The sequence below is a fragment of the Zymoseptoria tritici genome, chromosome 11 (assembly GCF_000219625.1).
Source record: "Zymoseptoria tritici IPO323 chromosome 11, whole genome shotgun sequence".
Lineage (NCBI taxonomy): Eukaryota > Fungi > Ascomycota > Dothideomycetes > Mycosphaerellales > Mycosphaerellaceae > Zymoseptoria > Zymoseptoria tritici.
In genome coordinates, this window is record NC_018208.1 from 547,018 (window position 1) to 559,791 (window position 12,774).

At 53.2% G+C, this 12,774-nt stretch overlaps 2 protein-coding genes across 2 annotated transcripts; one reads left to right on the forward strand and one right to left on the reverse strand.

The window, feature by feature from the left end:
• Positions 1-1,766: 1,766 nt before the first annotated feature.
• On the forward strand, positions 1,767-3,464 carry MYCGRDRAFT_96580 (uncharacterized protein; the record flags this gene model as incomplete). Its single annotated transcript, XM_003848281.1, has 6 exons — positions 1,767-1,821; positions 2,037-2,113; positions 2,225-2,265; positions 2,317-2,398; positions 2,761-2,934; positions 3,216-3,464. The coding sequence occupies 6 exons, from the start codon at positions 1,767-1,769 to the stop codon at positions 3,462-3,464; spliced, it is 678 nt and encodes a 225-aa protein (XP_003848329.1).
• A 328-nt stretch (positions 3,465-3,792) lies between these two features.
• Positions 3,793-10,488, reverse strand: MYCGRDRAFT_76789 (uncharacterized protein; the record flags this gene model as incomplete). The annotated part of the gene is made up of 1 exon (XM_003848605.1): positions 3,793-10,488. The coding sequence occupies one exon, from the start codon at positions 10,471-10,473 to the stop codon at positions 3,793-3,795; it is 6,681 nt and encodes a 2,226-aa protein (XP_003848653.1).
• Positions 10,489-12,774: the final 2,286 nt, after the last annotated feature.

The following is a 12,774-nucleotide window of genomic DNA, read 5'->3' on the forward strand; positions in this document are numbered from 1 at the left end:
TGCACCGACAGGACCACACATGCTGGTTTCATCAGCTGCTTGAAGGGAAGCCCCGCCCTGTAGTCATCGAAATGCTCTACTAAGAAGTCGCATTATTAATGATGATTCAAATGGGTCCCGCAACTGCGATAGTAGCATGATTGTTAGAGTCCGCGTGACATGGACGACTGGAGCAGCGATTGCGCGACCGGGCACGGATTATACGATACACTTCCACGCCCGCAAGTCAATCACGCACAGTCAATGCTGACAGCGCGTCGTCATCTTGCTGGTCGGTCTGGCTCGGGTCATCAATCACGCCGCGCGCATGCAAGAGAAGGTTGCGACTTGCCAGTACTCCGTACCTGACCAGTGATCGCGGCTCCTCCTCGAGCTCCTTCTCTCCTCAGCCCTGTGATCCTTTCGCACGCTGTCTATTATTCCCTGCCAATCCAATTCCCCCTCCAACCAATCTGCGCGCTATATAGTGCCCTGCTCATCCATCGGGGTGGTCCGAGTTGGGGGCGACCGGAGAACATCGCTGCCGGACCAGCCAGCCAGCCAACCAGCCTCGCTAGCGCGGGCACTCCATGAAGCTTCATGCACCTTTGTACCGCCCTGGCTGATGGAGCCTGTCGTCGCGAGACATGCGGCAAGTGACCACGGTCCTCCATGCAGAGGCCGGTACTGCGTGCGTGGACTCCGAAAACGTGCGCTCGCATAATGACTGCCGTCCACACCGGTCGTGTCATGGAATCACGATGGCGGTCGGTCACAAGTCACAGTCAGTCGCACGGCACAGGCACAGCCTCCTCTCGACGATCAAACACATCATCCCGCAAAAACGATCATCGTGAACACAGCCATTGATCACCTCCCCACAGCCAGCGAATCCTTCCCGCGCACGAGGCCAAACTGTGCCTCACACGGGAGATTTGTGGCGTGTGGTGGCCGGCGACCCGGCTGTGGTCCTTCGCTTCCTGCGACATGATGTCGCACCAACATCAGCCCTGCAATCGGAATGTTGTCCGTATTCGACGGCAGGAGGTCGCAAAAATGGTCACATCGTCTGTCTGCTCAGAACGCATCGCTTAGAACCAGTCATCACCGGCCAAGTCTCGACCATCGCGACCGGTCAAAAATGGCCGTTTGCAATACCATATCCAGCCTAGAGTGCCCATCATCCTTGTCCTATTGAAACCTCCTCTTCCAGCCATCGGTTGGCCGCAGAGGCCCGCAATATCATGGCCGACGATCACAAGCGCGACCCAACAAATCTTGGCTATACTCGTCGTATTTCGTCTCTGCAAATGATACCCGGCTCAAGATCTGGCAATCAACTCGGCTATCAACAACACCCATTCCCAAAGAGAAGAACCCTATATTCCCCACTCCAGACCCACCACGGGAGGAACCGTACCAAGGTGCAAACTCTCTTTCTTCGGAGCGTCCGATCATTCCCTGCCTGTCACGTCGAAAGCATCCCCTGTCCTTGCCCACCAACATCCGGTGAAAGCGAGAGCTGCAAGACGAAGCGAAGCGCACGCTTTCCATCTCCCGCGAGACCAGGATATTCCTCACACAGCCCAGGCCAGCGGAAATCGATCTCCGTCATGACCGGGCCCATGTCCGTACGCCCTATGTTCTCCATACCAAACCCACCTTCTGGGACCTCATCCCGCAGGATTCAGGTTTGACAGCCATCACGCTATCGGATAAGAATAGCTCGCGACCTGCAGCGAAGGAGCAATACACATCAACGCCCTAGCCATGGCTGTTGATACGCCATGGCGTACGTCGGCTGCATCCTGTATCCCGACTCCTCCTCCAGCAAGCAAGCAAGTAAGCAAGCAAGCGAAAAGGCGGAGAATAAAGATAGGAAGGTGGACAGGCATTTGCTTGGTCCGATTTCCTATTCCAGCTCGTTTTTCTCCTGCATGTCTACCGCGGACGACGTGCTGTGTACTTTCCCTTTTTCTCGGCTTCTATTTGTGGATGCTGTCGCGTGCCTGCCGACATTTTTCCTTCGCGGAGGAATTTGCTCAGCCTTCTGGAAGGCTTCATCTGGAGGCAATGTGTCGCACATCATGTGAGAGGAGCATTATGGACGAAAGATGTTTGCGGGCCCAAAGTGGTGAGTATAGCTTCTCTCTCATGGCGAGCTTGGAGTCTTTGTGATGTGCAGACCTCCTCGAAGAAGAGGTGGTTGAGTTGAGTCGCATGTCTTTGAATACATTTCTGCCAGCGAGGTGAGCTCTCTCATGCATGCCACTTCATGACTGACTGGTAAGTCTTTTCAATTGGTTGCGTTTGTCTCTTTCATGAATCTTTTGCCAGCTCTCCGTCTTTTTCGGATCGGAAGGATCGTCATCGTGGAGAACAAAAGAGATTGAACATGGAGTCGCTTTGCAGGGACCGCGTAAGACTCTTTCGCCAGGTCTGGCAGACAAACATCGGTATCGATTCTGCTGAGTCCAATGCTGGAAATGTTCGAGACACGCAACTCCATGGACAGACAAGATCGCCGCGACGACATCCAGCAATTGTTCAATGTTTTGGACGGCTCATACTTCCCTCTCGATGTCTCCTTCAAGCAACACTGCTCGACAATTTGAGTCTTCGCAAGTGCTCAACGTCGATCGCTGGGACAGTATCGCTTCTGCGACATTTCCATCATTTATCGCGCCTAAACACGGAGACAAGAAACAACAGATCATACCACAATCATTCAGAATTGGAAGCTCGGCCTGACCAATGACTCCAATACACTGTATCTCGTAGACGGGAGCAGGACCCACGCCAACTCCGGTACAGCCGTTGCAAAGTGGCGGGATGCCATCGACCATTGCGAACAAAAGCTCGATTTTGCTTACGACCGTTGCGGGCTTTGCCAACGGCAGCGAATCAATATCACAAGATACGCAACGGCTGAAAGTTTGGACCAACTTCCAAAAAGTAAGTGGATGGCGATGGCAGGACTCAGAAAGTGAAGGTATAATACCTCTTTGAATCGGTGGCATATTCTGAAGCTTCATCAGTGTTCAACTCGATCCGCACTGCCTGACGCCTATACAAGCCACATCGAAGCAGACCGAAACCATCTCTTCTCCCTTAAGCCGAGCGACACCACTCAAACGGGCAACAGCACCTGCCCTTCACCATCCCAACGACCCATACCTCCACAATGTCCTCCTTCTTCACAAGTACACCCATCCCCTCCTCCACCTTACCTCCAGGCCCAAACTAACCTCCTCCTCCTCCTCCTATCAGCCCTCTCCAAAGTCTCAACCGACATGAACGCCCTCCTAACAATCACCATCATCGACAAATTCTCACCCGGAGGTTTCGATCAAGACGCCGAGGACTCGTCTTTCTGGGCGGCGTATCACGATTGTGACTATGATGAGGAGTGCGTGGCGTTGTTGAGCGATATTGATGGACGGGAGACCGGGGCGAGGGAGGAGAAGAGGGGGAGGACTTGGTGATGATTTTTTTTTTTTTTTTTTGCGAGGGTTGGGTGAGGAGGAGGATGGAGGTTGTCGCTGCCGCTGGTCGGGCGAGATGGGAGGTGATGGCAGGAGTGATGGGAGCAGGATGGGTTGGAGTTGTCACTACTGCGGGTCGCCCTTATGAGATACGAATCAATCAATACTTTGAACTTCAACGGGAATCTTTCATGCAGATGCTACTGTGCATACTTTATACAACGCCCTGATCGCCATGCGAAATGCCTCTCAACACCAGGTATATGTCCACCCGTAACCCTAACGCCGTTATACAAACCCGAGCAGCATCCTCACCTTCACTGTGTCATCACAACCCACCCACAACACTCCCCACCACACTCTCCAACATTCGCAACTCATAAAACCTCGCAACCTGCTCATACACCTTCAACACCTTGACCACATCCTCCCTCTTGACCGTCCCGATCCACTCTCCCGCGCACCCACAATGATCCATAAATTCATTCGTCCTCACGCGCTTGCACTTTTTACACTTCAGATCCTGCGTCATCCACTGCACGACCAATCTTTGCACTTCCGCTAACAATTTCTCCTCAATCCCCAGTCGATCAAAGTCCGCATTACAATTCCCGCACTTCGGCGCTAGAGAGCCATCAGCTGCCACGATGTCTGTATCGCGACAGAGGTCGATATCTCGCGGGACGCAGCACTCAGAGCAGCTCAGTTGTTTGACTGAGAGAGAAGTGCTGGGATTGGCAAAGGCGCCGTCGGAGCTGAATTCGCGGATTTCGAAGAGGTGGAGGAGATCTTTGCGTAGCAGCCGGGCTTCAAGTGTGATGGTTTTGTCGAGGGAGAGGACTTGCATGATGGACTTGACGAGTTCGATCACTGGGTTTTGAGGATTAAGGTGAGCACCGGGCAGGGCAGGGAAGGTCCAATCGGGAAGTAGATCTTCGTGCAGGGCTTCTGCACGTTGGCGTTTGATGAGTTGGACGATTTGCTTTTGAAGGGGTTTGGAGATCGACTTGGAGAGGATGTTTCCAGGCGTGGTCTGGTCGTCCTTTTCGGAGTTGAAGATGGAGGCGTGGATCGGGAGTTGCGTCGCTCGTTGCGTGCCGTTGATGAGTCCGGTAGGATGCTTGCGCTCATGCATGAGATTGATGTACTCCACGACCCACTGATTGAAGTTCGGTTGAAGGATCGGTGGTAGGAAGCTCGCCATCTGCCAGTGCATGATCGTGTCGAGGGACTGGTTCTCGGCCTCCACGACTTCGGTGCACCCTTTGCCTCCGTAGTTGAACTCATCATACCAAGCCAGATAGTCCCAGTATTCCGTGATGGCAAGGTCCAGAAAGTGGAAGGCAGGCTTGGTGCTGATCGTCTTGAGGATGTACTGACTGTAAGCGAAAGCGTTGCCAACCTCGGCTTTGGAGGTCTGCAGGAGCAAGCGTCCAGCATTCGCAAACACGACATGAGACCCAACTCGGCGGAATTCTGACATCAGCTGCTGGAAGGCTTTGCGCGACATCATCTGCACGTAGTAGTGCAAGTTGCGGTCGTACAGATGCGAGCTTGGACTTTCCACCCACCGGACGAGATGCTGTACAAGTACGTCGGCCATCGTGCTGCTGCTTGAACCAGTGCAAGCCTCCTGCCACCAGGATCGGACCATCTCACGCAGTGCGCCAATGCCGGCCGCCGCGAAAGCGTTCTCGGATTGCACTGTCTGCGCAGTCTCGTCCAATGCATCTTCTTGTGCGCCAGCACCAGATATGCCCATAGGATCACTGCCCTCTGCTTGATTGAGCACTGCCGACGACAGAATGGTATTGATGGCCAAGTTCTTGATGCTCAGATCGATGCACACGCTGGAGTATGTGCCCGGGTTGTTGACGGCTGGCATCTCGACCACTTCCATGCTGCCTAATATGTCATCTTTCTCGTGACCGGCATGATCGGGTCTTGCATCTTCCGACCACCATAGGACCACTCGCTCCTGTTGCAGACGGCGTGCGTATGCGATGTCGATCAGGAACCTTGGATCGTCCATTTCCAGGTTGCAAAGCGGTACGTTGCCATACCTCGAGAACTCCAGAAGATGCGATATCCACAGTCCGAGGTCAAGGTAGTGGCCTACCATTCGCTTCGCCACGAAGCTCTGCCATCCAAGGGGAGGAAGCTGCTTGTCCGTGTCGTTCGCTCGAAGTGAGAGCTGTGGGAAGCTTTGCAGAATTGGAAGATCATGAACCAGCATCTGAGCACTGTGCGACTGCAAGACGAGCATGATCGGCATGCTCTCTTCCCTTTGGATCTTCTTGACTGCATCGCCCAACTCCTGCAGTGCTCGTCGCTGAGTCGTGACTTGCACCGTCTTGAAGTGAAGGGCATCCTGGTAAGCGATCATGTTCTGCCATGGTTCTCCACCGGCTTCTTCGAATTTGCGTGCAAGCAGCTCTTCATAGATCCGATCGACGTTGGGCATGCCTTGCTCGCTCCTCGCTCTGTTGAGAACCACAATCTTCGCCTCGGCTTTGGTTGAAGAGAACAGAGCGTAGATTTGTCGCTCGCCTGCACTGATGTGATACAGTGCAAGGTAGCTGAAAGCAGCGCCTCTCATGTACGGTCGTTTCGGAGCCACGGTTCGTAGCGTCGAGAGGTCAAAGCCTTGCTCAAGACCTTTGCCGAGGACACCTCTTTGGCTCTCGTCGAAGGTGCAGACACAACCAAGCTCGAGAAGAGCGCGCACGTTGAGTGGGAGTTCCTTCTCGTACACGCCTTCGACACTGGTGTGGTTGAACAATGTAGAGAGCTGCTCGGCCTCCTTGACATAGACTTGTTCGCTCATCGTCAACTTGAACAAATGCGTCGACGGGTGGCCATTGGGCAGGGTGTGGTTGGTGATCTTCTCGGCCTTGACGCCGTCGACTGTCACATCGGGCAGATCGTCCTCCTTCAAGTTGAGGAAGACTTGACGAGGAACGATGACCTTTAGCTGATGCACTTTCTTGTCGATCAGCACATATGCCCTGACCTCTCCAGGGACATCCGTATCCCGTAATTGCAAAATCTGCCAGTCGGTGGTGTAGAGTACTTCAGCCTGGTTTCTGAAGAATGTTCCAATTGCATCTGTCGCATCTGCGCGCTTCTCTCCAAAGAGCTGTCGTCTGCGTTTTCGAGCAGCCTTCTGGATCTTCCACTTCTTCTTCTGGTACTTCAGCCACCCTTGATAGTCTTCAGTGATGGAAGGCATGACCGCAGGGAGGCTGTCGTAAGGATTCGCAGTGACGGCAGGGACGTCGGCTTCGATTGCTTTCCTCTTCTGCGAGCCAGCAATTTTAGCTGCGACAGAAGGCTTGAGCTTCGACATTGGCGTTGAACCAAAGTCCTCCATGTCGCCGTTCGTGCGGTTGGCAACACTGTTGGCGTCAAGCTCGGTCAAAGGCTGCTTTCCGAACATGTCGGTCATCTTCTTCTGCTTGAAGATGTCGTCTTTGATTCGAATCCTTCGATTGAGCCAGTCAGGATGTGCCACTCGAGGGACCGGATTTCGGACTTTCTGAAGTGCAGCAGGAATCGTGATCAGCTTCTGGATGACAGAACCGAGTCGCTCCAAGTAGTAGTTCCAGTCAATGATGCCACGTGGGTCCATGTCGCCAGGGTCCTCCTTCATCCATTTGCGAAGATAGTAGCGCTTCACCGTCTCGTCGGCGGAGAAGATAGCAACAGGAATGGCACGCTCGGTAACTGGCGCGTTCTTCGGGCGTGATGAGATAATGTACTTGCAGTTGAGCCCCTTGTCTTTGACCATCTGCTCGCCCAGGAATTCTGCGAGGCGCTTCGCAGTAGTGATGGCGGTCGACTTTTGCGCTCCATACTCTTCCAGTGTCTTTGTCATGCTCTTGTTCTCACAAATCAGGTCGATCAGCTCCTCATCCGCGAGAGTGCTGCCGTGAGAGTGCAGAACATCCAGCCATTTGTTGGCAACCTTGGCGACCGCAGCATACGTCTCTGCCAGGGTGGTGCCTTCCAAGAAGAACTTGAAGATCTGCTGCTGGAAGATTTTGATCAGCTTCAGCTCACCTCTGCGCTTCACCTCGAAGCCCTTCAGTTCTGCTAGTGTGCCATCGTCGTTGAACACTGCGTATCGTTTCTTCAAGTTCTTGTCCTCTTCCTTAGACGTCGGCAGAATCATGGCCCTGTACGGGCCATCGACCTCGAAGAAGATGGTATTGTCGCTATGCGTCTCGTACTTGTGCGTGACCGGGTCAACGAGCTCCTGATATTGGTGATTCGTGAACTTTCCATGCACTAGGTGGTTCAACATGACACAAGGGTAGGAGATAGTCATCTTCTTGCCGTTCTTCAGCTTGAAGCCGAAGTTCTCGGGAAAAGTTGCGGGAAGGATGCACCAGATGCCGTCGGTGTCCAGTTCCAAGGGTCGTCCAATGCGTTCGACCAGCTGGCGAGCTAATTGAATAATTCGCGCTCCAGTCAAGCAGGTCACGCCGGCCATGTCGAGCGAATACCACCGAGATCCCTTTCGCATGACATAACCGTAGAATGAGTTCAAAATGACTTTGTGAGCAAGCTGCAAGGAATCGAAGACGACCACCATCTTCTTGGCCTCCTGGATCTCATCTGAACTGGCTCCTGCCTTCTCGAGGTCCGCTGTCTTGCCCTTCCACACCTTTTGCTGGCCCTTGTAGTCGTACCGACGATCTCGAAAGTCCTTGACAGTATCGACATAGAAGGGGTTCTCGCGCTGGCAAATGATGGCTTCTCGCTCCATTGTCTTTGTCTCGTGAATCTTGTGGTAGATCTTCTTGCTGTAGTCTGTCAGTCGCTTCCTCACCAGACCCGTCTGCTCATCCAAGCTCAGATCGTGGAATGCTCGTGCAAGACCGTTCGGAAATTTGGCAGGAAACTTCTCGTTCTCGAGGGCGTGCCTGATCATGTTGTATTCATCACGCTTTGCAGGCAGGAATTCTCCTCTCCACGACCAAGGCATTCTCCTGTCACAAGTCTTTCCAGGTCGGTTGAAGTCGCAGGCCGCGCATGTTGACTCGTCGATCATGCTATCTGGCTGCAGTCGATTCGTGGTCATGATGTTCGGGTACATGGATGCGACATCCAAATGGTAGATCAAGGGCTTCTCCAGTCTGTTCGGTGTTTCCTTCAGTTGCATTAGGCGTTCCGTGATTTGTGCTTTCACCTCGTCGTAATTCTCCACGTCGTCCAGCGACTTCTTCTCTTCAACTGTAATGCAGAACTTCAAGGCTGCGTCCAAATCTCGCAGCAGGTCGTCAATTGCTGCTGGATCGACAGCAAAATTTGTCGGAATGTCCGCTCTGAACACTCCGCATTCGATACTTTCGACATGGCCACCCACGTACGTCTCGCTGTCCAGCAGATGGCCTTCCCAGAAAGCTTCTCTAGGCTGAATATGCTTGTTCGGCAGGACGATCTCTTTTTGATATGCCTGCACCATAAGCAACATCTCACACAGTGTTCCTGTACCCTTTCGCAGAACGTCATCCGGGCCCAGAGGAATAATCGTGCATAGCGAGAAGATGAAGGGATGCACATATTTCATGTACAGATAGTATGTCGCCACTGCATCGGATACGGAATACTCCGCGAGTGTCTGTGGTCGATCCGTTGCGTAGGGTGTCATCAGCTCAGGATCCAGCTCGTCCGGATCGTACCCGAGCTTGGCCACAGTGACTGCTTTCAGACCACGACTTCCTTGAGGCAGATATGAGTCTCTGCTCACCCAAGCGAAAGCGTCCATATGCGCACAGTGTGTTGACTGGTAGATGTCCTCGCTGTTCTTTCGGAAGCCAATCTCCTGGTACATGTCCATACCATGTACGCTGGCACGGGCCTCGACGAAAGGCCAATCGAAAAAGTCTCCGTTGTAGGTTACGATGATGGTCGGTCTTGCTTCTTTAATGCAGGCAAAGAAGCGCTCCAGCACAGCTTCTTCGTTTGGTTCGTTAAAGATGAGGAATGGTCCGTCGTATTCCGGTTTGGGGGTATAGTCGAAGTCCTGGATGTCCTCCGACACGATCTCTCGATTCGTGATGAGAAACCCTTGTCCGTCGATCATGTACGATATCATCATGATCTGATCAAAAGCGGCGTCAGGAAATTTGAGGGGCAGCTTTGTCGTCTCAATGTCGTAGGCCATAACGACTGGATCTGCACGCTGCAAGCGCTCTTCGATGCAGGTCAATTTCATGCGGCCATGCTTCGACTCAACGCTGTACCACTTTCCAATCCGAATGTCGAGATCGATCGCGACTCGAACATGATAGGGTACATCATACTCGCGAATGTCGACAATGAAGTCACTGGCATCTGCAATGCTCGTTCGTTGTCTGTCCCGATCTGCCTCGTCCTCGAACAGGTCGAATCCGGCATTTGCGCTTGCAACCTCCGCGTATGTGTCCATGGCACTGGTCTGTGACTTGTTCTTCTCTGCGATGGGCATAAGCTCCCTTCGCACAGCCAGCAAGTCATTCTGGTTGGCGAACGACAGCTTCAGGAATGTCCGGCGATATCCCAACAGGTGATTCGGCATTTTCAAGTCCTCCTTCACCACCTTGTCCACACCTCTGACTAGCCCTTCGTACCCTCTCTTGACCCATTCCTCCACTTCTGGCTCCCGGCCCTTCTTTACTGCGATGAGAAAGTATGGCTGGTATTCGACACTGGCTTTGAAAGATTCACCGTCGTCGTTGATGAAGTAGAAATCCACCGCTGCCCGACCTCCGGGCACTTTCGAGTCCTCGATCGCAGTGCTGTGCATGTTACAGAGCCATCCGACCCTCTTCTTACCCGCCTCGAAGCGCTCAAATCCTTGAGCATCGTCGATCTTGTTGGCAAGCCTCGTCGCCTCGATCCGCTCGTTGAGTGATGTCTGCTCAGAATATCGTAGACTCCCGGCGTCTGTGGTCTTTGTGCGTAGTTGTCCGGGCTTGTTCGCGCCAAAGCGCGACTTTCCCTCCTTCCTGCGAACGGGCATTGTGGATGTGTGTGGTATGGCCAAGTCGGCCGTAGTATGAGTGTATTATGTGCGCATTGCTGAATCTCGTCCTGGAAATCGTCTCTTCGTAAATGGGTCGTATGCGTGGTTGGTCGTCTGATGTGTCGCGAAAGTTGCTGGAAGTTTGGCGGGGGGGAGTTGTTCCTCTGGCGCGTGCTGGACGCGTTTCAATCTAGCTCATCTCAAAGCGGCAGTTCCGGCTTCCGAACATGTGCCCCCGTAATATCCGCCCGACGTCGTCTCGTCTTTCTCAGCGCTTCTTGTCTTCTTCATCTTCATTCAAGGTCACATGCTCGCGCTCGGAACCCTCGTCAAGTGAAACCCAATCCAGCTGCCGTGAGGCTCGAAGCTTCCTCGTCAGCCCGACTCTCCAGTCGCTGCAGGGTGCACCGCCGTCATGAAGGAGCCGCTACATTGTGTCTGTCAAAGCGCCGAGTTGGAGGTACACGCAGATGGGAGGCGCCCGCTGGACGAACTGCGTATCTCGTTTGCTTCCTTCACAGCGATGAAAGGACAAGCACCGATGCCTAACTCAACTTTGCCAAGACCATGCATTACCAAGGTCACGAGCAGCGAGCCAGAGCTTCCAAAGCAGGAAGTGGCACGTAGAGCAATGGAGGATGGGAGCAGGAGAGGCACTGCACGTATCTGGAAATGAACATGACCAGCCGATAGTCAGCTCCGCGCCTCGACAGCCAAGACGCAGACAGGAGTTCGAAAAGGCTGCGCAGATGGCGAGCGCCAGCTGCGTGAAAAGATCATTGACACTGGAAGCCTGGTCTGTTGTGCTTCCTCAAGGGCGACTAGCGAACGGCGAGCAAAAGGATGATGAATGCCTGACTTCTGGCGTATCATGTCTGCGACCTATCAACCGCGACGCCAGCATCATAAGCAGTAAGTACGCAACAAGTTTCAGAGCAAGAACTGGCAAAAAGAACAATGGACGATCTCGGGATTGAACCGAGGATCTTCTACATGAACTGATCCTGTTGGCGTGCAGAAGCAATCGGAGAAGGAAGCTTCTGTGCCGGAAAAGTGCGAAGCAGACGCGATACCACTTCGCCAAACGCCCTCACTGTATTGATGGATGTTGCAGGAATATGCATCAACATAATGCTTGCTTGTCCTGGGTCGACTGCCATACTTGCGCTCACATGCCAATGCCAAGACCATCGCCATTGCGATCCCGTTGCACTGCAAACTGGGAAGCCGATAGCTACACTGATATGGACATGCCATTTCCTCCGATCTCGGATTTACCCTGGCAATCGCATCCACTACGTGCGATCAACCTCGGCCGCGATGTGGAAGCACTTCACTAGCGCCAGCATATGCTGCGTTGTCAAATACACGATTCGCTACAGCTGTGCGTAGTCGACCGCACGGACGATCATTTCATCGCTTTCCCTCTGTGTCCGTCGCAAGCCCGATGCCCTATTGGGAAAATCAGGACCCTCTCACCGCTTGGACACCTTGTCATTCAACGCTAAATGCCCGTACGGGGAGGGGTACGCACGATAGTGTACACATGTGAAGGATCTTCGTGGCAAGTACCGTCACTCCTTTGTATATCAAGTCCGTTCTATCCCAAACATTCGTCTTTCTTTGCAACTCCATCTCACCGAACGCAAAAGAAATCACCCCGTTCTTTATCCGACACCGATCAAAAACCATACAACATGTCTGGCAAAATGACCCAAGCCGATGCTGCCCGCGTGCAGAGCTCGCAGGTAAAGCCAACTTCCATTGTCCACCTCGATGTATGTGCTGACTTGACCTAGGCGAAGAGCGGCAACGATCCTGGTTTCGCTTCCCGCGCTCAGTCTGCCGGCGACCGCAACGCCAATGCCAATGCTGGAGGGAACTCTGGCAACTCCGGCAACTCCGGCTCGAACAATGCCGCTGGCGGAAAGAAGTAAACGGCCAAGGCTGGACACACCGCATGGGAAACGACATTCAATTATGATCACGAAAGATACATTCCTTTACACCGCAATCAATTGGCAAGCACTTCGAACATACAGTCAACAGCAATGCAATTCGCCTTTCGTCTACGCTTCTTCTCACAACTCCCTCAAGTGTCCCGATTGGTTGTCGTGATGCCAGTGGTACTATCGTGTCTTCTGCCGCGACCAATCCGATCGTTCCATATGTTGAGGACAACTTCATCTGTGAGTCGCTGCGCCACTGACTCCAGAACGCTCAACATCGCTCGTTCAGCAGCAGCATCACTTGCTCTTGACGTTACTGGCGGCATCCAGCTGGTAAATGCATGACCAG